General features: G+C 39.5%; 1 protein-coding gene across 15 annotated transcripts in view; it reads right to left on the bottom strand.

The window, feature by feature from the left end:
- The window catches only part of ATP9B (ATPase phospholipid transporting 9B (putative)), a 216,509-nt gene that overhangs the window by 139,820 nt on the left and 51,307 nt on the right, over positions 1 to 25,382 (bottom strand). For 14 of the 15 annotated variants that reach the window (XR_012325486.1, XR_012325487.1, XR_012325488.1 and 11 more), the window contains 3 exons: positions 23,928 to 23,986; positions 15,658 to 15,709; positions 1,319 to 1,413 (listed from right to left, as the gene is read on the bottom strand). Coding sequence is in view for 10 of the 15 variants with exons in the window: in XM_033837856.2 (XP_033693747.1) it covers positions 1,319 to 1,413; positions 15,658 to 15,709; positions 23,928 to 23,986 (206 nt within the window). In the remaining 5 variants the exon portion in view is untranslated. The remainder of the gene's footprint in view (positions 1 to 1,318; positions 1,414 to 15,657; positions 15,710 to 23,927; positions 23,987 to 25,382) is intronic. The other variant, XM_033837857.2, reaches the window with a different exon arrangement.

Here is a 25,382-nt window from a genome sequence, read left to right as displayed (position 1 = left end):
AAAAAAAAGAGCAACCGAAACTGTCAAAATTGAGTCACAGAAAGAGAACAAGACTGAGAAGAGAGCAGCAGAAGCTCGACACCTGCAGGAACAGCAAGTCTAACACACTTGTCGCTCGTGTCCCAGAGACAGGGGTCTGCGCAGAAAGGAGGACGGAAAAGAGAAGAAAACCAGGAACCCACAGCTCCAAGAAACCAACAAACTCTAAGCAAGGAATGAATTTCAACCTTGGTACTACCTAAGTACAGGCAATGGAAGATACCTAAAGAAACAAAATACTGCCAAGCCTTATACATGCCAAACAGATTTAGTTTCCAGAAAGTACAATATTTACAATAAGGAAGGTTCCTGCTATTCACAGTAATTAACTGTAAGCTATGTGCAGTAGCTATTCCTATCAAATCCAACCCATCTAAGGAAAGTGACCAAATCCAGAGGATTCAATTTCCTTTCCCTTAACCAACAACTGCTTGGGTCCAAGGTCATTCTGAAGACCCTCAATCTTTCTTTACTCTCCAGTGAATATCAGCAAATCATGTAAGATAAAGCTTCTCTCATTCAGATAAATCACACGTATAACACAAAACAAACACCAAATGACCACAACCGTGATTTTGACTTAAAAAAAAAAAAAAAAAGGAAGTATAGCAGTTTAGGAGGTTCTGAGCACTCGTGAGATCTGTTTCAGAGATCACTAAAAACACTGAGATCCGTTAAGTACTGTGCCCTCTGGTCCCACCTCTTGCCCGTTCCCCAGGCAGCAAAGGCCAAGCAAGAAGTCCAAAGGTGTCTTTCCCCTTCTCACTCTGCCGAGACACACAGGAACACTTCACTTCCCCCTCCCTAGGAAGGAACAATTCACTTCCCCTTCACCTTCAAAGGGAAAAGCTGAAGTGGACAGGCTGGTGTCCAAGGCTGGGCTAAGCCCACGTGCGTTCTACCAAAGCAGTATCTGAACAGCCTCCTGGGAGTCAGTCAGTTACCAAAAATGGATGTAGCTAACCCCACCAAGAGTTCTCGATTTCAAAGATTACTCGCATGAAGGGGGTTTTAAAAATAGAAACAAAAAGGAAAGAGAAAGAAAAGAAAGAAAACCTAAGAGTCAAGCCAAAAGGAACATTTAAAACTATACCTCAAAAAGGTTATGTGCTAAGACACCAGAGAAATTACGTGGGCATAATTTTCAATGAACTTAGTAACGAAGAAATTATTTTAAAACATTATCAACACATTAATTAAGTTGGTATAAACAGAACTGTATCTACTGCACAGAAATGGCCACTACAGTAAATGATGGAATAATGACAGCAACACTCACCCCCAGAGCTGGCAGCCTCTGCGTGCAGCTCACCGCCACTTTCAGCTTCCAGTCAGTTTCACCATCGAGTTGATCAGTTCGAATAAAACATGAACCTTGGAATAAGAGAGGAAAAACTCCTAAGTTACAGGTACTTTAAAGCCACAATTCACAGCACAGTGGGATACAGAAATGATATATCTACAGATTCCCATTAACAAAAAATCCTTAAAAGTACTATTTATTTGACTCACAAAATGAGTCTGCTGAAAAGATAGAAGTCATTGTTTATTCACTTGTCTCCTAGTTGGTGTTCTAGACTATTAAGGTTTACTAGTAATAAAGGTTTACTTTATTTTAGAAAGACTACATTGATCATTTCTACCTTTAGCTTATGTTTTGATAATAACACAATAATAAGTAAATATACAAAAATACCCAAGAGTGTGTGATATAACTTTGCTAATAAAATATATGATGTACCACTATAAAACATATGCTCAATAATAAAAGCACAGCTAAAATGCTAAAGCCTGAAAAGAGCTACTGTCATACTCACAACCCCATCCAATTTTAAACATAAAAAATATTAAATTACAGAAGTCCATTTACTCTTTGCCCATGCTGTCACACCATTTCTTATAACGTATCCTCTTACACAACAGCAAAGCACAAAACACATACATACAGGGCAACTGTGCAACATTATTAATCATAACCAAAGGAGTGGGAACACAAAATCAGGGAATCAGCTGAATACAAGGGAGCACATGCAGCAGTGAAAAAAAAAAAAAAGCAAAGAAAGGAAGGAAGGAAAAAGAGACAGAAAGGAAAAAGAAAAAGAGATGAGAAAGGCCTCCATTTCTACTGAGAAATCTCTCTAGGATATATACCATCTAATGAAAAAAGCCAGGTGCACAACACTGGGAACAAAGTAACACCAGCTACTGGAGATCAAGGTGGGGAAAGCGTGAGTGAGTGTGTCTGTATGCGCGTGTGCAGGGAGGGACACTGCCCACAGGAAGGAAGGGGAAAGGGGAGGGGCGGGCCAGAAGCAACACCTTGGGGAGTGCATCCCATGTTACACTGTTCGCTCTGAGATCATACATGATTCACATAATTAAAAAGCCAAATCACATCAAACTTCAAAAAAGTGACCCCGAAAATATAAAAGGAATCAGATAAAACTAAGTAACAAATTAGTAGTTTAACCACATAATGAATTCAAGTGACTTTTGAGGTTTTTCAAAAATTTAACTGTAAAATAAAATAGTTGCAGAAAGCCACACAAGCAAATGTACACCTTACAAATTACTACAAGATAAATATCTTGTGCACAACTGTGAGACCCCTTAGGAGATGCTGCATGTGCCCCGACCCCATTGCAGCCCCTTCCCTGCTTGTAAAGCAGCAGGACTGTCAGTTGTACGTCCCTGTGCAGATGTACATCCTTAGCACCACTGCAGAGCCCACTCTGGGAATGTCTGTAAAGTCACTTTTCACCCCAGGCCCTCCCCACCCCTCCTTCCAATTTGTCTGCTGAAAGGCTGGTTCTGCGTGTTGCTGACTGAACACTCGGGGTCCAGGCCAGCCTGCTCCCCTTCCCTCTGTGGGTCCTACAACGCTGGCTCCTGCACACGGAGCCCAGCTCAGACTCCACTGACCCTCAGCAATGCTGCCCTGCTTCCGTCCAGAGGTACAATGGCCTGCTCTTCTCTGATGCCAACAGCCCTTCATGCTTAATGCCCACTAGAGGTACCCGTTACTGCACCAGAGGGTGCAGAAGGCAGCAGTCTATCCTCCTTTTTCACCTTTTACCTGGAATAAAATGTAGAAGGAGAGGCCTCTGCTCTTTGGATCCAGTTGGCTCACCTGGTGGGAAAGTTCCTATAAGAAAGCACTGACTCCTGTTGTTATCTACCCACATTTCAAGGCAATGAACTAGTACCCTGCCATCCTCAGAAGGAGACCAATTAGGCATGTGTGTGTATGTGTGTTTGTGTGTGCTGAATGAGCTCCAGTACTTGAGGAGTTTCACTCCAATGCCATTACTATTATTATAGAGTCTCCAGCTGTCCCACCACTGGGGGACAATCTCCAGAGTTACCACATTATTAGATAGAAATGTCCAGTGTTCAAAAAAAAAAAAAACAACCAAAAACAAAAACAGGAGAGTATGGCCAACTTAATGGAAAAAACTTAATCAACAGAGACTGTCCTCAAAAAAGACCTGACGGTAGTTCTACTAAACAAAGACTTTAAAGCAACTGTCTAAAAAGATGCTCAAAGAACTAAAGAAAGATGTGGAGAAAGTCAAGAAAACAATGTATGAACACAATGGAGATATCGATAAAGAGAGAGAAAACCCAAAAAGAAATGAAAAAGAAATTCAAGGGCAATGAAAATTTCACTAGAGGGAGTCAAAGGCAGATTTGAGCAGGCATAGCAAAGAATGAGCAAACCTGAAGATAGGACAATGGAAGTGATCCAACCTGAGGAACAGAAGGAAAAAGATGGGAAAAAAGTGAACAGAGACAAACGGACCCATAGGACACTGTCACGTGGACCAACATATGCACTGTGGGAGGCCCAGAAGGACAAGACAGAGAAGAAGGAACAGAGAGAATATCTGAATAATGGCTGAAAACCTCCCAGATTTGATGAAAGACATGAATATAAACTCCCAAGGACCCCAACAAAATCCAAGCACAGAGACACGTTCTTTTGTTGCACTTTGCAGATGCTATGTTCTTTCACAGATTGGAAGTGTGTGGCAACCCTGCATCAAGCAAGTCTATCAGGGCCATTTTTGCCAAGAGCATTTGCTCTATTTGCATCTCTTTGTCACATTTTGGTAATTCTTGTAATATTTCAAACTTTTTACTATTGTTATATTTGTTACGATGATCTGTGATCATTGTTCTTTGATTTTACTATTGTAGTAAAATTGTTACTACAAAGACAAAACTTATTGTTTTTGTTTTGTATTTTTTAATTAAGGTTGTACCTTTTTTTAGACATAATGCTACTGCACACTTAACAGACTGAAGTATAGTGTAAACATAACTTTTACAAGTACCAGGAAACCATGCCTGTAATATGAACTCAAACAGACCCACACCAAGACACATTATAATCAAACTTTCAAAGACAAAGAGAATCTTGAAAACTGCAAGAGAAAAGAGAATTATCATATACAAGGGATCCTCAGTAAGATAACCACCAGATTGCTCATCAGAAAGAGATGGAATTTCTATGGAAGCCAGAAGGCAGTGAACCAATCAACTCCAAGTGCTAAAAGAAAAAAACTGCAACCAAATATCTTCAATCCAGCAAAACTGCCCTTTGAATGTGAGGGAGAAATCAAGACATTCTCAAGTAAACAAAAGCTGAGGAAGCTGGTGACCACTAGACCTGCCCTGCAAGTGCTCAAGGCAGTCTGGTAGGTGAAATGAAAGGCCAGTAGACAGTAACGTGAAGCTGTGTGGAGAAATAAAGATCTCAGTAAAGGTTACTAATGCATGGCAATTATAAAAGCTACTATTATTGTAAGAATGGTTTGAACTGCACTTTTTCTACACGATTCAAGAGATTAATACATTTAAAGAAATTATTAGTCTAAAAGCCAGAATTACTGTAACTTGGTTTGTAACTTCTAATCTTGTTTTCTACATAATTTAAAAGGTTAATGCATTTAAAATAATTATTAGTTTATGTCTTGGGAACACAGTGTATGAAGATGTAATTCTGTGACATCAACACCTGAAAGGACGGGGATAGAACTATAAAGGAGCAGAGTTCCGAATATACACAAAAGGGAATGAGAAAGGAATTTAAATATTTTACTACGAAATATCAACCAGAAAAGACAGTAATGTAGGAAATGAAGGAAAAAAAAAAAGTTATAAGGCATAAGGAAAACAAACTGCACAATGAAAGAAGTTGCTCCTTATCAGCAATGACTTTAAATATAAATAGGTAAATAGGTAAATATTATTCAGACTCCTACCAAAGACAGAGACTGGCAGAATGGACAAAGGCGCGATCCAAGCACATGTTGTCTGCAAGAGACTCACTTTAGATACAAAGATACAAAGAAGCTGGAAGTGAAAGGATGGAAGAAGATATTCAATGCAAAACAGTACAGCAGTTTCTAAAAAAGTTTTTTAAAGAATTACCATATGACCCAGCAATTCCACTTCTGGGTGTAGGCCCAAAAGAACTGAAAGCAAGGTCTGAAAGAGACATTTGTGCACTCATGTTCATAGCAGTATTATTCACAATAAATAAAACATGGAAGTAACCCAAGTGTCCACTGATGGATGAATAGATAAGGAAAATGTTGTATATACATACAATGAAGTATTATTCAGACTGAAAAAGGACAGAAATTTTACAATATGCTACAACATGGATGAACCTTTAGGACATTACACTCAGTGAAACAAGCCAGTCACAGGAAGACAAACACTGTATGAATCCAGTTACCTGAGGGTCTTAGATTGTCCAATTCATAGACAGAAAGTGGAACGGTGGCACCAGGGCTGGGGCTTATGTGTATTTTATGTTACGTGTGTTTGAACACAGTAAAAAAGAAAAAAAATAAATTCACTTCAAAAGTAAAACCATTCACCAACCTTGAAAAAAAATTACTATAATGCTACAGTAATCAAGACAGTGTGGTATTGGTGAAAGAGTAGACATAGATGAAGGGAATAGAATATAGAGAACCTTTAAATAGAACTCCATAAATATAGTCAAGTAATCTTTGACAAACTAGCAAAGGCAGTACTATTGAGCAAAGATAGCCTTTTCAACAAATAGTGCTGGAACAACCAGACATCCATACACAAAAGAAATGAATCTAGTCACAGACCTACACCCTTCATAAAAAATTAACTCAAAATAGATCACAGACTTAAATGCAAAACTATAACAGTCCTAGAAGATAACCTAGGAGAAAACCTAGATGACCTTGGCTATGGTGGTGCCTTTTCAGATACAACACCAAAGACGTGATCTATTTAAAAAAAAAGCAAAAACTGATAAATTGGACTTCATTAAAATTTAAAACTTCTGTTCTGCAAACATATCAGCAAGAGAATTAGAAAACAAGGCACAGACTGGGAGAAAATATTTGCAAAAGACACATCTGATAAAGGGCTGTTATCCAAAATATATAAAGAACTCTTAAAACTCAACAATAAGAAAACAATCCAGTTAAAACATGGGCCAAACCAGAACAAAGAAGATACAGAGATGGCAAATAAGCATATGAAAATATGCTCCACATCACATCATCAGGGAAATGTAAGGTAAAACAACGAGACGCCACTCCACACCTATGAGAACGGCCAACCTCCAGAACACTGACAACACCAAGGCTTGCGGGGATGCGGAGCAACAGGAACTCTCATCATTGCTGGTGGGGATGCAAAATGGTGCAGCCACTTCGGAAGACAGTTTGGTGGTTTCTTACAAAGCTAAACATAATCTTACGATACGATCCAGCGATTGCACTCCTTGCCATTTACCCGAAAGAGCTGGGGAACTCATGTCCACACAAAATCCTGCATGCAGATTTTATACGAGCTTTATTCATAACTGCCAAAACTTGGAAGCAACCAAATGTCCTCCAGTAGGTGAATGGATCAACTATGGTAAATCCAGACAATGGAGAATTATTCAGCGATACAATGAAATGAGCTATCAAGTAATGAAAAGATAAGAAGGAACGTTAAATGTTTATCACTAAGTAAAAGAAACCACTCTGAAAAGGCTGCATACTATGTGGTTTCAACTACGTGACATTCTGGAAAAGAAAAAAGCCACGGAGACACTAAAGAGATCTATGGCTGCCCAGGATGGAGTTGGGGGTAGAGGTAAATGGGCACAGCACAGAAAATTTCTAGGACAGTGAAAATCCTCTGTATGATATATATAATGATGGATGGATGTCATTATACATTTGCCAAAACCCATAGAATGTACTACACCAAGAGTGAATTTTCATGTAAACTATGGAATTTGGGTGAGGATGATGTGTCAGCGTCAGTCCATCAACTGCAACAAATGCATCATCTGGTGGGGGATGCTGATGATGAGGGAAGCTACGCAGGTGTGAGGGCATGGGGCGTACTGGAAATCTCTGTACCGCCTTCTCACTTTTTTTTGTGAACTTAAAACAAGAAAGTACAGGGCTTCCCTGGTGGCGCAGTGGTTAAGAATCTGCCTGCCAATGCAGGGGACACGGGTTCGAGCCCTGGTCCGGGAAGATCCCACATGCCACGGACCAACTAAGTCCGTGCGCCACAACTACTGCGCCTGCGCTCTAGAGCCCGCGAGGCACAACTACTGAGCCCGCGTGCCACAACTACTGAAGCCCGCACTCCTAGAGTCCGTGCTCCACAACAAGAGAAGCCACCGCAATGAGAAGCCCATGTTCCACAACCAAGAGTTGCCCCTGCTTGCCACAACTGGAGAAAGCCTGCATGCAACAATGAAGACATAACACAGCCACAAATAAAAATAAATATAATTTTAAAAAATGTACAAAATAAAAAAAATTTTTTAAGAAACATATTCAGATTAACACAGAAAATATACACCAAACATATTATACAAACTTTTTTCTTTGCAGGAAAAGAACACTGCAAATAACTGAAACTGCACTACAGAAATTCACATTTAAATTTATATTTGAACACCCGCAAAGATGGAGACTACTTTCCATTGTACTTTTCTCATATCTGTATTTCCGAGCTCCCCTTCCCCTGTCTATCAGTGTTTGCTCCTATCCATCAATTTCATGTAGAATTATACTACTGATCAGCGCAGTTCAGCACCAGTGTTGCTCTGGTGAACAGCTGACTGCAAACGTGGTCCTGCAGTAGAGCTCACACTGCATGTCCTCTCCACTTCAGCAGCTAATTTCATCAACAAGTTATCTCATGGCCTTTTCCCTTTTATCCAGAGGAAGAGGTTGCCATATGCCAGGTCAGCTTTCAGTAGTGATCACTACAGCAAAACAGAAGCATTAGACGGTGGGTACCCCTCCAGGGTGAGGCCCTGGCCTTCGCCTGGGAGCTGCAGGGAGATGGAGGCCCTGATTTCTCGGCTGCACTGGCCTAGAGCAGAAGCTTCCTTCACATGGAACTGGGGTAGGTCATGGCTAAAATTCCACAGGATCAATCTGTTCTTATCAAGAAAGATCTCTGAAGAATATTAAAACAATTACTTTCAAAAGATATACAACTGAATACTGAAGATTTATTTTAGGGATTTTCGTCGATGAAACAATCCTCTAGTGATTTTCAACCAGGGGCGATTTTGCCCTCAGGAAGCGTCTGGAGACTTGGTTTTCACAGTAGGCGCTGGGGGTGGGGGCTGGAAGGGTGCTCCTGGCACCCGAGGAGTCGAGGCCAAGAATACTGCTCAACACCCTGCAGGGCAGAGACAAGCCACCACTACAAAGAAATAAATACCAGGCCCCAAACGTCAACAGTACTGAAGGCAATTCAAAACTTAAAAGCTGGTGTAGCAGTGGGAAGAGCCAGTCTTGGGCTGAGCACTGCCTAATAACCCACTCACTGAGCTCCCTGTCCAGGTACTTCACCTTATGAAGGTTTTCATGTGCACAGTGGAAAAAATAAGACTTACTCTGGAGTGGTGCTGTAAAATTTAGAGGAAAATCTATTGAAATCTGCCAGCGAATGGTATACACCAGGAACCTATTAATTCCTTAGCTAATTATTTCTGAAATTTGGGGAACTAGCTAAGGTAGCTATGTAAGAACACATCTTTACACAGCTTAGCCCAGTGCACCTTTTGCACAATGTTCTAAAACTAAAATGGGTCCGTGCGAATCCACATCCACCCCTAGAAGAAATGGACCCCTGCACATCTGTAAGCATTTCCTTGCTCTCTTACTCTGCGTAAATACCAAATACTTTTCTCTTGGAGCCAATGCACTTTCAACTAATTACAGCCACCAGCAATTCAGCATCTGAAATGCGCCCCACTGATTCCTTAACCAAGTGCATTTAACCCTTTTAACTACCGATGGCACAGGCATTAGTGTTGCCAACATGAAACTAGGAGATTCATACAGGTTAAGTCACTTCTGTAAGACATAATAAGATAGAGAGCTAAGAAAAGATTTTTCAATCACCTATTTTATCAGTTGAAGATATATCTATGAGACCTTCATCTGATTTCATGCACTTTGAAAAATATATCTAGTTATGTAAATAAATTTTCTTATGTATTACTTGTCAAAAGATTTATGGGGCTTCCCTGGTGGCGCAGTGGTTGAGAGTCCGCCTGCCGATGCAGGGGACACGGGTTCGTGCCCGGGTCCGGGAAGATCCCACATGCCGCGGAGTGGCTGGGCCCGTGAGCCATGGCCGCTGAGCCTGCGCGGCCGGAGCCTGTGCTCCACAACGGGAGAGGCCACAACAGTGAGAGGCCCACTTACCACAAAAAATAAAAAATAAATAAATTTAAAAAAAAAAAAGATTTATGATAAGGAGAATAACTGGTTTCAACTAAAAGGGAGTACTAGGAAATTTGCAGTATCCATTATTTTACACTTAAACCTTTTACTCAAGATTGATTTTTTTTTCCTCTTAAATATATGCATGGTTATATATATCTGTATGTGTGTGTTTTATAAAGTATAAAAGCAACTTAAAAGGGATTGGATTCTAGATTCTGTATGACACAGACTTTGAGACATCAATGCCAACAGCTCTGCTCCAGGTTTGCTTTCTAACATAGAAAATAGGAAAAGGTGAGAATATCTACAGTCTCTTAAGTTTCAAACATTTTGTGTTTCTAAAAGTGAAACTAATACCTTATGTAGATGTCTATAAACTTATTAAACACTGGAAACAATATACTTGCCATTCTTAAAAGTAAAAGGGTATGCCTATGCCTCATGGTAAATAATTACACACTATTTTTAAAATTTAGAGGAAACTGACGTATTACTTATCTTCAAGTACAATTACATTACTAGGCTCACAGTAACTGATATGATATAAAGAGAGAGAAAGACAGAGAGAGGGAATGAACTGCAGCAAAATCAGAAGTATGGCCAACTTGACTTGTCTTACACAAAGTATATCTAGTAATTTTTTCACAGCAAGCACTAGCTACAACTGATGTCAGTTAAGGCTCGGTAAAAATGAATTATTAAATTGGTCTGCTTATATCCTATTACTGACTTCTTATGAATACTTGGTTTTATTTGGTATAATTGACAAGAGTTGACAGCAAAGGACAGGTTTAATTACAATCAAATGAAGATCAGCTCGTGTATATGTCACCTAGGAGAGCCGCATCAAGTGGTGGTAAAGTAATTGATGGGACACTGTGACACAGGGCACATGAGTCTGTCATATGTTGTAATAAGTTACCCTGTAATATTAGCAGACTGCCTGCAACAGCTCACAAATCCAATAGGTCTGAAAGAGATAGCTACAGTATGTGCCCAAGAAAAGAAAAATAGACATTGACTTTGCATATATAACACCAGATCGTTTGCCATTAAACTTAATTTCTAAATCATTTATATGGCTTAATGACTCTGCATGAAATTTTTAAGCTGGTGGCAAGATGAATAGCACCACGGAGAGAATGTGGATGAGTACAGTGTCATTTACCTACCCCTCGCCCTCTAACAAGTGACAGCTGAGCTATTGTAATATGTCCCAAACACTTCAACGATAATGCCATCACTTAGGAGGCAAGTGAAAAAGATATTGGCATTTATAAGAGATTGATGAAAATTAGTTCTAAAGCATTAATTTCTCTTAATACCACTAAAAGAATTGTGTGCATTCAGGAGATATTTGATCTGAATTAAGAAACTGATGAAGCAATTGATTAATTGGAATTTAAGCCATCAGTCACCAGATCCATCAACAGCCTCATTTACATTCTAAACAATCAACTGACGGCCCAACAGAATACCCTGTATTAATACACAGTCAATATGATGCCACGAAGAGACTCACTGAGCTGTACTGACAAACGCCCAGTGGCTATCGTCCAAACTCAACACGCTGCGTAGATTTAAGACTTTCATACTGGCTAGGGTTTAGAGATTCTTACTATAACAGACAGTGTATTACCAGGGTTTTCTGAACTGAAACTGAAAAATAATAAAGTAATATTAACAGTGTTAGCAGATACATAAAAAATTCTAAACATGTAAGTTTAAAAACAAGGCTTTAATTTAAAACCTTAAATAATTATGTAAAGTCACACAAACAGAATTGCTAAAGCTAAGAAACCTTGATTGAAAGCAGTGTTATGACACATTTTACACAGCTGGGAAGCTGTCTGGTCCATTTTATAAAGAGAAGAAAAATATCATGAAACAGTAATCTGACATTTAGTATCTCCATAAGAGTAACAGTAATTGTTTTAACAATTTAAATTTGACAGAAAAAAATCATAAAACTGAGGAATATAATAGAACCACAGGTTAAAACAGATGACAGTAAGGTCCTAAACTTGGAGCCATTAATAACCTTCCAGGAATATGTTAAATAGTAAAAATTTAGCATACGTGTATATTATGTACATTTTTCTGAGGAACAAAGTGATAATTCTTAAGATTCTCAGAAAGACCCATGACCTCCAAAATATTAAATATCATTACCCTACAGAAAGAAACTGTCCCTACGACATAGAATACAAAGCAAAATTTGAGGAAAAAAAACATTTTTAAAACATAATCAATTTGGTTATAATGTTATTTATCTGTAGTTGGCACATCAGAGAGTATCTCACTTGCCTAATTCTCTAATATTCTCTGCATGTTTTGCTATCTTATTACGCCATAACAGTGATACGGTGGCTGAAGAACAATTTCTGAAACTTCAGCAAACATTTACTAGCCCTCAGAGTCTTCCTCTGAAAAATGGACACTTCTAACAACCTTCCAGCTTTGAAGAGATGGATTTGTCCACACTTTGTCTCCTCACATAGTCTGTATACTCTATTTCTTCTATGTTAATTACCTAAAGCCATTTCCACATTGAGCATGATATTCTTAATCTTACATACATTCCTACCGTGATCACTACAAGGGCAATTAAATATAAATGTATCTCCCGGGATTTCCCTGGCAGTCCGGTGGTTAAGAATCCGTGCTTCCAGGCTTCCCTGGTGGCGCAGTGGTTGAGAGTCCGCCTGCCGATGCAGGGGACACGGGTTCGTGCCCCGGTCCGGGAAGATCCCACGTGCCACGGAGCAGCTGGGCCCGTGAGCCATGGCCGCTGAGCCTGTGCTTCCGGAGCCTGTGCTCCGCAACGGGAGAGGCCACAGCAGTGAGAGGCCCGCGTACCGCAAAAAAAAAAAAAAAAAAGAAAAGAAAAGAATCTGTGCTTCTGGTGTAGGGCACACGGGTTCGATCCCTGGTCGGGGAACTAAGATGCCACATGCCAAGTGGTGCAGCCAAAAAAGAAAAAAAAAGTATCTCCCAAATGCAAACTGTTTGTTATTCATTATACTGAATACATTTACAAACAAAGACAAAGAAATCATAAATAAGTAGGGATGGCAGTGTAAACATCTCTGAAAACCCGTTCCTCCATAACTGTAATGACAACATAAGCAAAAATTGTCTAAAGCAACTTTTTCAAAACTCTGGAAAATAATCAAAGACTTGCAACAATCCCAGGTGCACTTATTCAAGAAACACGGCTAAATCTAGCTATGAGTGAGATGTGTGGTGTTTTGACTTGTCCCTTTGCCAGTACCCTGCCCCCAGTCAAACTCCACAGTAGCTGAGCAAATCAATGGTCTGGTAGCCACTGAGGGGAAGAAACCAGGGCTAGGACTCCCCAAACCCCACGCCCAGACAACTGTAACCACCTGATCAGGTAGAGCTTGTCTGGATTTGACTCAACCCACAGTTCATTCACTGAGAATGTGTTTTTCCTGGAATGTTTGTCAAAAACAAACAGTGGCCATTGTTTAATGTCACAGCTACCTTGGGTGGTGGTTAAAGCTGGGGTAAACAACAAGCTGACCAAAAAAATTTAAAAGAAAAATCAGATAACAAGGAGCAAAAGCTCTATCATATTCCCAAGAGCCTAGAAGGCCACCTGCCAGTGCAGGGCTGCACACAATGCCCTTGAAAACCCGAGAGGCCCGAATCTCTCACACCTGGCTGACTCTGAGGCTCTGTACAAGCAAGTGAAGGCAAAGGCAGAGTTTTAACTGCCTGACACAGCTCTGCAGGTGTTAAGGGAACACTAGCTATTTGTAAAAGATAAAACTTGCAACTCTGGTACTTAATAATACTTCTCTGTCATACAGAGTCCACTTGGTGACAGAATGGGAGGGGAGTCTGTTCCACACAGACATTAAGGAGCCTAAACTGAGGGAAGCTCTGCCATCTTCAACAGGCAGCTTCCAAGGTTACCCTGGTCATGGACACATAACCAGTACAGGGAAAGCCGAGGCTGGAAGTGGTACACATGACTTTCAGCCACCCTCCTTCGGCCATACCTCAGGGCATGGCCCCATCTAACTGGACAGGAAAGGGAAATGGACTGGAAAAGTAGTTCTCCAGTCTCCACCCTATGGGCAAAACAAAACCACACATTAAACAGCACACAATAAAGTAAAGGTATCAAGTGTACAGAGGTCACTTGATTATTAGGTGTAACTGAATTCTGCTGTTAATGGCAGCCTCATCTTACGATGTAAGTAATCATAACTACAGTTGGTGAAAAGAGAAAACATTTTTCTTCTCTCTCATGACTTAAAATGTCCTTTTAAAGAAACGCTGTTTAGGAACTTTGCTGGTGGTCCAGTGATTAAGACTCCTCGCTCCCAACACAGGGGGCCCGGGTTCGACCCCTGGTCAGGGAATTAGATCCTGCGTGCCACAACTAAGACCTCGCATGTGGCAATGAAGATCCCGCATGCCACAAATAAGACCCGGCACAGCCAAATAAATAAATTTTTTTAAAAATACAAAAAAACAACAAAAAACCCCCCACTGTTTGTAAATGGAGAAAAAACTAAATCAACAACTCTAAATTTTAACCATGTCCTTTCTAGAGTTTTCATGCTACAAATAATAATACATATGCTGAGCTTCCCATAAAAATATTGCTCATTTATGCAACGAAGTCAGAAATATAAGGCAGAAGGAACTTTGGATATTACTTGACAAACCTCTCATCATTTTAGAGATGATGAAAATGTATGACCACGTGGCTAGGTCATATAATTAGAAATTGGTCAAAGCAGACTAGATTTTAGGTTTCCTGATTTCCAACCAATGGATTTTTTTTCCTTGACCACATGAGGCTTCCTTCTCATTACCCCTTTTGCACCTTCTTCTTATTGTTTAAAGCTCTGGTCATATAAGTATCATTTTTTCTGTGAAGCCCATTTCAACTCACCTAGGCAAATTGTCTGTTCCCTCCCATTACCCCTACATGTCTTTTATTTATTTATTTGTTTGTATATTTATTTTTGGCGGCATTGGGTCTTCATTGCTGTGCATGGGCTTTCTCTAGTTGTGGCAAGCGGGGGTTACTCTTCGTTGTGGCGCGTGGGCTTCTCATTGTGGTGGCTTCTCTTGTTGCAAAGCACGGGCTCTAGGCACACGGGCTTCAGCAGTTGTGGCATGCGGGCTCAGTAGTTGTGGCACGCAGGCTCAGTAGTTGTGGCTCGCGGGCTCAGTAGTTGTGGCTCACAGGCTCCAGAGCACAGGCTCAGTAGTTGTGGCGCACGGGCTCAGCTGCTCCGCGGCATGTGGGCTCTTCCCACACCAGGGCTCGAACCCGTGTCCCCTGCATTGGCAGGAGGATTCTTAACCACTACGCCACCAGCAAAGCCCTCCACATGCCTTTTAATATTTATACTATCTATACAATCAGAGTATTGCTAATCGTCAATGTGTGTACTTCCATAAATAAGTAGATCATAAACTCTTTGAAGAGAGCAACTCGGTTTTACTCCCTTTTGTATTCTAAGCAACAGGTAGTGCCTGGCATATAGTAAGTGCTAAATAAATGTTTGCTGAATGAGAAATAAAAGTGCAAATGCAGAATAGCAATCAAGTTTTGAGGAACATCACCATCTATTTGGATATCAAAATGGATTCGAATGAAAACTTTCACTTGATATAGGAAAGGATATTTTTTAAACCAACATATTACACAGTAAAATCATTGTTTTAAACATAAACAGTTAAATGTGATTTAGAAATTAATGAATTCAATATATTATCAAAGAAAAATTCTTACAAGAATAAATTTAACTTTTATCTTTCAAAATGAAAATTAAACTGCCAAAATACCAATCATCAGCAATAAAAATAAAAATACCTGCTTTTTCTGATGTCCTAAGAAATACCATGTCCGATGGAATTCTTTGATTCTGCAGAGTAATATAAAATATTAATTATCTATATGCAAGTCTACAAATTAACACAATTCCATTCCAAAGGAGAAATAGCTCCTAAAAACAACTGAAATAATGTTATATTTCAACTCTATGCTGAAACAATTAACATCCATAATTTGTATAATAAAAATGAATATTTTAACTCATATTTTAGTTAGACCTCGAAGTTTCTTTCCGCATCAATGAACCACGTAAATGGCATTTAGTGATGACCTGAAAACTACTTCATTTCCTGAAAAATGTTAAATATTACCATTTCTGTGGCCTCTGTTGTACCTCAACTCACACGTACAATATAACAGTTACTGCCTTATAAAAAAATGACGGCCTCCCTATCAGACTAATGACCTAGAAAGTGAGGACAGTGTTCTTCCAACACCTAACACAAAACAGAGCATATCGAAAACGAAACACTTAATAAATGTTGAATGAAAGAATAAATGTACAACTGAGCAAACAAAACCCCACAAATTTGAGGAGATATTCTTTTTACAAAGCAGGAAAGGAGAAAAACTCAAAGGTCACTATTCATACATTTATTTAACCCCTATTACTAATACTAGTATTAATTAGTATTACTAATAATAATTAGTAATACTAATTAGCATTAATTAGTTGGGAAAGCTATACAAACTAAAAGAAAAATATAATTATAATAAGAATACTTCACATAGTTTCATGAATTATTTATATTCTTTAAGACCTAAGTTAAGATTTATCTACACACAGTAAAGAAATGAACTACTTGTCAGTCAGCAAGCAACAAAAACAAACATAAGTTGTTAAAGCGGAAAGAAGATATGCTGTAGAACAGAGCTATTTATTTCTAACATTTCTTTAGGCAATTGTTAAGATCTAAAGAACCTTTAGGTGAAGGGGGAAATCACAATGGAAACTAGAAAATATTGTTAATGAAATGGTAATAAAAACTCAACATATCAACATATCATGTGTGTAACACAGCCGAAGTCAGGAAAATGATAAGAGGAAAATATACATGACTAAACTGCACACAACAGAAAAGGGAGGCTAAAAATATACAAAGGACTAAATACCCATTCGAAAGCAGGAAAAAAAAACCCAGCCAATAAATCCCAAAGAAAGTACAAGGATGTAAAGAAATATAAGAGCAAAATTAATGACACAGGAAACAAAAACATACATACCAGTAACAAACAGCAAGAAGGTAAATATTTCTTTAAATAGGCCCATTTCGGTAATAAGAAAAGACTAGCACTAGAATAAAACTGATAAAAGATGGGCAAGCCTTCTAAACAAAACACTGTGAAACATCACTGAAAGAAATTAAACGAAGCCTAAGGAAACAGAAAACACCATGTCCTGAAGTTAGAACAGACAGTATTGCAAAGATGTGAGGTGTGCATACACTGACCTATACATCCAACACAAACCCAAGCAAAATCTTAACATGCTTTTCTGGTGGGAAATGACAAGATATTCCTAATATTTACAGGGAAATGCAAAGGCCAAGAATGACTAGACAAGTGTGAGAAACAACATGGAGAGCTGTCTGTACACTATAACAAAACTAAATACTAAAATAGAATAATTAAGACAAGATGGTATTCCACTAAGATGGATGATTATAGTAATGTAAAAGCAGAGAATCCAGAAGTCGGCCCACACATCCATGGACACCAGATTTATGAGAAAGTTGGCACTGCAGACATCTTTTCAATAAACAGTGCTGAGAAAACTAGATACCCATGGGCAATGAGAAGAGATAATACCTGGCCTCTACTTCAATCGAAACACGAAAATCTATTCCAAACGAATTATACTTCTAAATGTCAAAGTCAGGGGCTCCCCTGGTGGCACAGTGGTTAAGAATCCGCCTGCCAATGCAGGGGACACAGGTTCGAGCTCTGGTCCGGGAAGATCCCACATGCTGCGGAGCAACTAAGCCCGTGCGCCACAACTACGGAACCTGAGCTCTAGAGGCTGCGAGCCACAACTACTGAGCCCATGTGCCACAACTACTGAAGCCTGGGCGCCTAGAGCCCGTGCTCCGCAACAAGAGAAGCCACCGCAGTGAGAAGTCCGCACACCGTGATGAAGAGTAGCCCCCACTCACTGCAACAGAGACCCAACGCAGCCAAAAATAAATAAATAAATAAATTTTTAAAAAATGTCAAAGTCAAAACAATAAAACCTAAAAGATAATACAGAAGAATATTTTCATGACTTTTTGGTAGGAAGAGATTTCTTAAACAAGACTCCTTCCCCCTACCACCACAAATTTTAAAAAAAATTTATTACAGATGAAAAGATTAATAAGGTTGACTTCATTAGAATTTTTCTTTGAATGATAGTATATTGAATTCATTAAGCTCTCTGTTCCACAAAGCACACTAGGAAGGAAAAGATATTCACAACATAAAACTAATAAAGGACTCCCATCCAGAGTACTTGAAGGCCTGCAGACTGTTAAGAAAGGATAACTCTGAAGAAAAACAGCAAGAGATTCTCACAGGCTTTTCCCAAATGAGAAAAATATCCAAAATCATATGAAAAGGTGTCCGACTTTGTTAGTCTTTACAGAAATGCACATTAAAACCACAACCACTATGTACAATTTGGAAATGGTAAATTTAAAAGGTTGGCAATGCCAAGTGTTGGCAAACATGAAGGAATGGGAACTCTTACTCACTGTCGATCTGAGTATAATTTGATACATCACTTTGCAAAATCATTTGCAGTAAGTACTCAAGTGCTCACCCCCAAATCCAACAAGTCCACTCCTCAGTACACATGCAGCAGCAATGTGTGCACATGTGAGCCAGAAGACGTGGTCAAGTATGACTCAGAGGTATCAACCCTAACAGGCAAAACTTAGAAGCAACCCAAATACCCACCAACAGTAGAATGGACACAAGGCATACTATGTAACCACAAAATGAATGAACTACAGCTGCACACAACAAAATGAAGACTCTCATAATCAGTATTGGGTCAAAAATAAGCACCCACCCAAACACAGCCCCATCCCACTGAATTTTCTAGGCACCCTTGTTGAAAATCTGTTAACCAGAAATTTAAGGCTTTATTTCTGGACTCTCAATGTTTAATTTATGCCAATTCCATACTGTCCTGATTAATGTTAACTTTGCAGAAAGTTCTGAAATGGAGAAGCGTGAATATGCCAATTTTGTTCACATTTTAAAAAACTGCTTTGGCTATTCTGAATCTCTTGTATTTCCACATGAATTTTAGAATCAGCTTGTCAATTTCTGCAAAGAAGTCAGCTGGGATGTTAAGAGGGACTGCACTGAACCTGTAGGTCAGTTTGGGAGTACTGCCATTTTAACATATGAATACTTCCAATCCATGAACATGGGACGTCGTTCTGTTTACCCAGCTCTTCTTTACTGTGTTTTAACAATGTTTTGTAGTTTTCAAAGTGCAAGTTTTGTTCTTTTGTTAAGTTTATTCTTAACCATGATTTTATTTATAAGTATTTTATTCCTTTGATACTATCATACATGGAATTTTTTTCTTAATTTTAGACCACTACCCTTTATTCCCTTATCCTGTTTTATTTTTCTATGAGGCATTCATAAGTAAACTAGACACTTCAGAATAATTATTGGATATTTTTATTTTTCCCTCCTCTCAAGACTCTGAGCAATGTAGGAGCAGGGACCTGTGTTTTCTTAATATGAAATTACCATGGTATAATGTACAGCAGTTTCTTTGACCATGACCCGTTCAGGATATCTGAACTGTTTCTGATTTTTGGCTATCATGAATAATGCAGGTATAAACATTCATGTTCAAGCTTTTGTGCCAATCTAAATTAATATTTACCTGTGATAAAGGTCCAAAAGTTCAACTTCTGGGTCAAATGATAGTTGTATACTCAGTTTTTTAACAGACTGTCTAATGATTTTCCAGAACAGCTGTAACATTTGATATCCCCACATGAACTGCATGTGATCCACTGTCTTCATGTCACTGCCAGCATTTGTGCTGTCATCAGTTTTCATTGTAGCCATTCTGCTATATGTGTAGTCATATTTCACTGTATTTTCACTTGCATTTCCAGATAACTAACGATGTTGAATAACGTTTCATATGCTTATTTTCTATCTGTATGTCTTCTTTGGCTAAATGGGTTTTGTTTTGCCCATTTTCTAATTTGACTTTTTTTTTTACTGTTGAGTATTTAGCATTTTTACATATTCTAGATACAAATCTTTGTGGATATATGGTTTACAAATACTTTCTCCCAGTCTGTTTTTCCACCATATTCACATGTTCTTTCACAAAGCACAAATTTTTAATTTTAATGATGCAATCTATCAATTTCACCCTTATATGCATTGTGCTTTTGGTGTCAAGTCTAAAAACTACTTTCCTACCCTAGATTCTGAATATTTTCTCCTGTTTTATTCTAAAAGTTTTGCAGTTTTACATTATATATTTAAGCCCCTGGCCCACTTTGATATCTATATAAGTGTGACATTTCGATCATGGTTCATTTTTTACCCATGGATGTCCACTAGTTCCAGCCTGCTTTGTTGAAAGGCTATCCATCCTCCATTTTAATTGCTTTTGCACTTTGTCAAAAATCACTTGAGCATATTTGGGTGGGTCTACCTCTGGGTTCTCCATTGATGTTTCATTATCTTTGTTTCTACCCTTCTTCTGCCCTATGTTAACATAGTAGGAAGTATGCCTTAACATTAGGAGAGTGACTCTTTTCACTTTATTCTCCTTGTCAAGGTTGTTTTTGCCACGTTAGGGCCTGTGCCTTGCCAAATCAGTTTTAGAAAAATCTTATTTTGTCTTTAAAACCAAAACAAACGAACGAAGAAAAAACCTTGCTGAGATTTTGATACATACATCTGTGTAAGAATGCAGTTACTGTTCAGGTTTCCTTATTAAGCTGGGAGATAATCTTTGGAATTTCTTGCTTCACCTTGCATGCATAAAGGATCATCTGACCTTGACTCTGAATGGTCCTGCCCTCCCAATTTCCACATACATGTCAAACACATACTTCTCCTAGGCTGAATTTGAAACTGGAGAACTAGGAGTTTAAACCTAGACGCAGTGAACACTGAAGGCCGCATCATCCTCTTTCCACTTTCTGTCCCAGGCTGCTGCTCTCCCATGTTCTACGGCTACTGACATCTATAACGCTGAGCCAAAGCTGATTAGCATTATTTCTTTAAATACCCATAAAATGAATATTGATGTACTAATTTTAATTCCATGTTAAGATAAAAAATTACAACTATCCTATAACATAAAATCCACCATGGAAATATCCAAACATTAATTTATAAATAGGAATATGGTCAAATAAAAGAGAAATATGGGCTTCCCTGGTGGCACAGTGGTTGAGAGTCTGCCTGCCGATACAGGGGACACGGGTTCATGCCCTGGTCCAGCAAGATCCCACATGCTGCGGAGTGGCTGGGCCCGTGAGCCATGGCCGCTGAGCCTGCGCGTCCGGAGCCTGTGCTCCGCAACGGGAGAGGCCACAATTGTGAGAGGCCCGCGTACCGCAAAAAAGAAAAAAAAAAGTAGAAGGACAAAGCCATTTGCTGCCAGATCTCTGCTATTTCCTTATGATGATTATATCAACTGGCAAGAAAAAAACCTTTTATCACTACAAAAATCACAAAATTGGTTTGACAAATACCATGAACCTACTACTAAAAATTTATCATTTCCCAGTAGTTACTGGAAACTATGTTATCAAACTTCAGAATACTCAATGTTTTCCAGGGAATTGAAATATATGAAAATGAAAGTACAATTGGCAATATAAAACCTGAATGAGGCAGGTGGTGCCGCCCTATGCTGTGGCAGCAGTGCTTCCTGAAGGCTAGCGAAAACAGTCAGAAGCCTTCCCTCTAGCTCTGCCACCAAACCTTTACATTTCAGAGTAGCGCAGGATACCACACACATGCTCACATATATGGAACACTGGTGCGTCATCCACAGCGTGCTATCCACTGGACACTGAAATAACAAACAAACACAAAGAGGTGCAGCTCCACATCAAACGGAAACCTTTACCTGGATGTCTACAGAGGCCTATGTCCCTCACCAATCTTTCTTACTGAAGGAGAAGACAACTGTGAGGCCAGAGAGACACGGAAGAGGAACACCCAGACACAGATGTAGATCTCTCTTTCACATCTGCCTGTATGACCAATGAGATGGCCAAGAAGGGTGCACCTGTTACTCAGTAAAAATGGGAGGACTGAGGGAAAACAGGAAGGTGAGTGTACTGCTACATCAAACTAAACAGCGAAGGTAAGGGAAAAAAGGGTAAATAGGAAAGTTAAGGAGGAAATAAGAGATGAAAGAATGAAAAGGCCAAACAGTACTCACCTGATTCACAGAGAGAGATTCTATCCTAACCTTCAACACAACAAACGCAAGATATCCTCCTAAAAGTCAAGAGGAAAACAAAGTGTTGGGGCATCACTCTGGAGTCCAGGTCTCGGAGACTGTGCAACCCTTCTGCTGGCACTCACACTCTCTCTTTACCCCTCCTGCTGGCAGGCCGGTGGTGGGCTGCCCGGTGGAGAGGCCCCTGTGTCCAGGAATGAGCGTGGCCACAGGCCTAAAGCTCGTAGAACTGAGGCCCTGAGTCCAAAGAGGCACCAAGTCCTGCCAACAACCCCAAGAGTGAGACTGGCATCAGCTCCACCCCCGTGGAACTTGGAGGCGATGGCTACTGGGCTGACACCTTGACACAACTTGACTGAGAGCCTTAAGAGGGACCCAGAGCCAGGAGATGCAGCTAGGCTGCATCCAGATGCCTGACCACAGAAACCTGAGAAAACAAAGGTTGCTGTTTCCTAAAAATTGCATCAAAATTTATATGACTAACATATGGCTCAGCCATCCCTCTTGTCAGCATTTATCCTACAGAGTCCTGCAAGGATATGTGTACCAGAATGTTCATTATAGCACTTCTCACAGCAGAAAAGAGAAACCATCCAAAATCGAACAATGGATCAAAAGTTAGTAACTTACAGTATCCATATAACTGAATACTACGTAAATAAGCTGCAAATCAGTATGTTTAATGTTCTCCTTTCCGTAAAATCCGACAAACACAGCCCGAAGCGTTCTCTGCGTACGGATTTTTACTGCAATGAGATGAAGACCGCTTTCCTCCTGAGGAGAAGGCTCTCACTCAACCTCCCCACGGGCGGCTCAGGATGGGTATGTTCCCATGGGTCCCCCTGTGGCTATCAGCTGGTACCAGCGGCTCACACTCCTCTGTAAGAGGCCTTATGAAAACCTCTCATTCTATATTTTTTTAAATGTTGTTCTAGAGCCTTAAAAAAGGAAAAACAAAAAGACTATGCCCTCAGTCACTGTTACTCAGGAAGGCTGTGCGGGCAGAAACGCTTCTCCGCAAAGGCAGACAGCCCAGGCCTCCAGGCTCCGGGCCAGTAGCGGCCTGCCAACAGCCACGTCTGACCACTGTGGGGTTTTTAAAATGGCTTCTTCCTACATTGACCTAAACTTTTTCTTTCTAATCCTCTTGTTTCCATTTACCTTTCCCTCATTAAGTTGTTTTTTTTGTTTGTTTGTTTGGGGTTTTTTTGCGGTACGCGGGCCTCTCACTGTTGTGGCCTCTCCCGTTGCGGAGCACAGGCTCCGGACGCGCAGGCTCAGCGGCCACGGCTCACTGGCCCAGCCGCTCCGCGGCATGTGGGATCTTCCCGGACTGGGGCACGAACCCGTGTCCCCTGCATCGGCAGGCGGACTCTCAACCACTGCGCCACCAGCGAAGCCCCCTCGTTAAGTTTTTAAGCCATAAGAATTAATATCCAATAATTACATATATATCTGTCTATAAAAAGAAGCTCTAGAAACTGAAACATTATAAATAGGTTCTAACTAATATAATTCTTTGGTCAAAAGATATAATTCTGATAATGCAACAATAAACAGTTAACATGTCTTATTTTAGACAAAATATGACTACCTACACACACTGAAACGTACTTTAGCAAAACAGACTACACAGAAACCTGTATTTTTTTCTTCACATATATCAAACCTTACACAAAGATGTTAAGATTTAAAATACATGTCTCAAACAATTTCCTTCAGATTCAAAAGTTACTTGCAATCAGGCTAAATGTTCATAACTGGCATATACATGTCTAAAAGATATTAAAAATGCATCAACCTTTTCCACTATGATGAGGTCTCCAACTTGTATGTCTGAACTCTTAACTTGCACTTTACCTTAAAAAAAAGAAGAAGTATAATCAACTCAAGGAAATAATAGCACATCAGAGTTAAACTTTCAGTTGATAAATAATACTTTAGAAATAACTTTGGGAGAAAAAAATAACACTTTAGAAATTTATCTATACTTATATACTTTCAAAATAAATTTATTTCAGATAGACACAGTCGCTGAAAATTTACTTCTCCTAGTGAACTCCCAAATACAATTAACTATCCCCCAATAAAAGACGTGCGAGAGTGGGGAAGAGGATTCCATCTGGAAAGTTCTTCCCACATCTGCCATTATTTCAGGTCTGAGTCAAGTTACGGATGATCAAAAATATCACTAAATAAAATAATCTGATGACTGAAGCTGAGTAACATGTAGATGTAAAATCCTTACATTAATGTTTTGGAGGCACTGATTGGCACATAACTGACAGAAAAAAGAAACGAAGAAAATTACATGTAAAACCACCCTCCACTAGTAGCTTTACAGACACAGGTCAGGACTGGAAACTAAGGTCTAGAGATTTACACAAAATGTGATGCTTCCACATGGTATACTGTGTAAATTCTTAAACTGTCTCTCTAGTATCTAGTGCACTGTAATCATTTACAAAATCTAACACACAACATCTACATCATGTTAGTGCCACAGAGAGGAGGTGAGAAGCTGGCGTGGACAATGGGAGACACCGTCCTGAAGCAGCAACAAGACTTGGGTCAGTTCTCGCTCCCTGTGTCTCCTCCCTCCCTGCCTCCCTTCGCCCCTCTGTTTCTCTCCCTCCTTCCCTCTCTCCCCACCTCCCTATCTTGGTCTCCCTCCCTCCGTCCATCTCCCTTTTGAAACCAGCAACAGCCTTATGGATCTGCCTTTACATTTTTGTAACTACTGTTTTGACATGGGAAAAGGTCCACTTCTTTTACATTCAGTTTATTCTGAAAGCTCACAGAACAAGAGCTAAGTTCATATTACATTATCAAATACTAACATTACCAGTCATTACACTGACTTTTAGACCAATTCAACTTATTATAAAGCCTTATTTCCTAAATACCTCTTAAAGCAGCTGAGTTTCAATAGAACCATACCAGTTCCTAACAATTTGTTTTGAGGATATCAAAACGTTTTGTAAATATTATATTTTTGCTGTTATATTTTTCCATTTTCCTCAATTATACAATAAATACATAAGGGCTGGAGTAACTTTTCAGGGGGGAGATGAAGCTACTTTTTATTCATATTATAAAATAGCAAAGTTCTTTAGAATTGCATGTGAAGCAAATCTTACGATATTTTCATAAGTGATAAGTATACATCAATTAGTAGCCAAAAAACATACTTGCAAAAGAATGTCTACTTTAAATCTTTTTTTTCAGTTGGTCACTTCAAGCTTCAGGTCTGTAC

The sequence above is a fragment of the Tursiops truncatus genome, chromosome 13, assembly GCF_011762595.2.
Source record: "Tursiops truncatus isolate mTurTru1 chromosome 13, mTurTru1.mat.Y, whole genome shotgun sequence".
NCBI lineage: Eukaryota > Metazoa > Chordata > Mammalia > Artiodactyla > Delphinidae > Tursiops > Tursiops truncatus.
The sequence above is the reverse complement of the archived record's forward strand: the minus strand, read 5'-3'. Positions and strand labels throughout refer to the sequence as shown.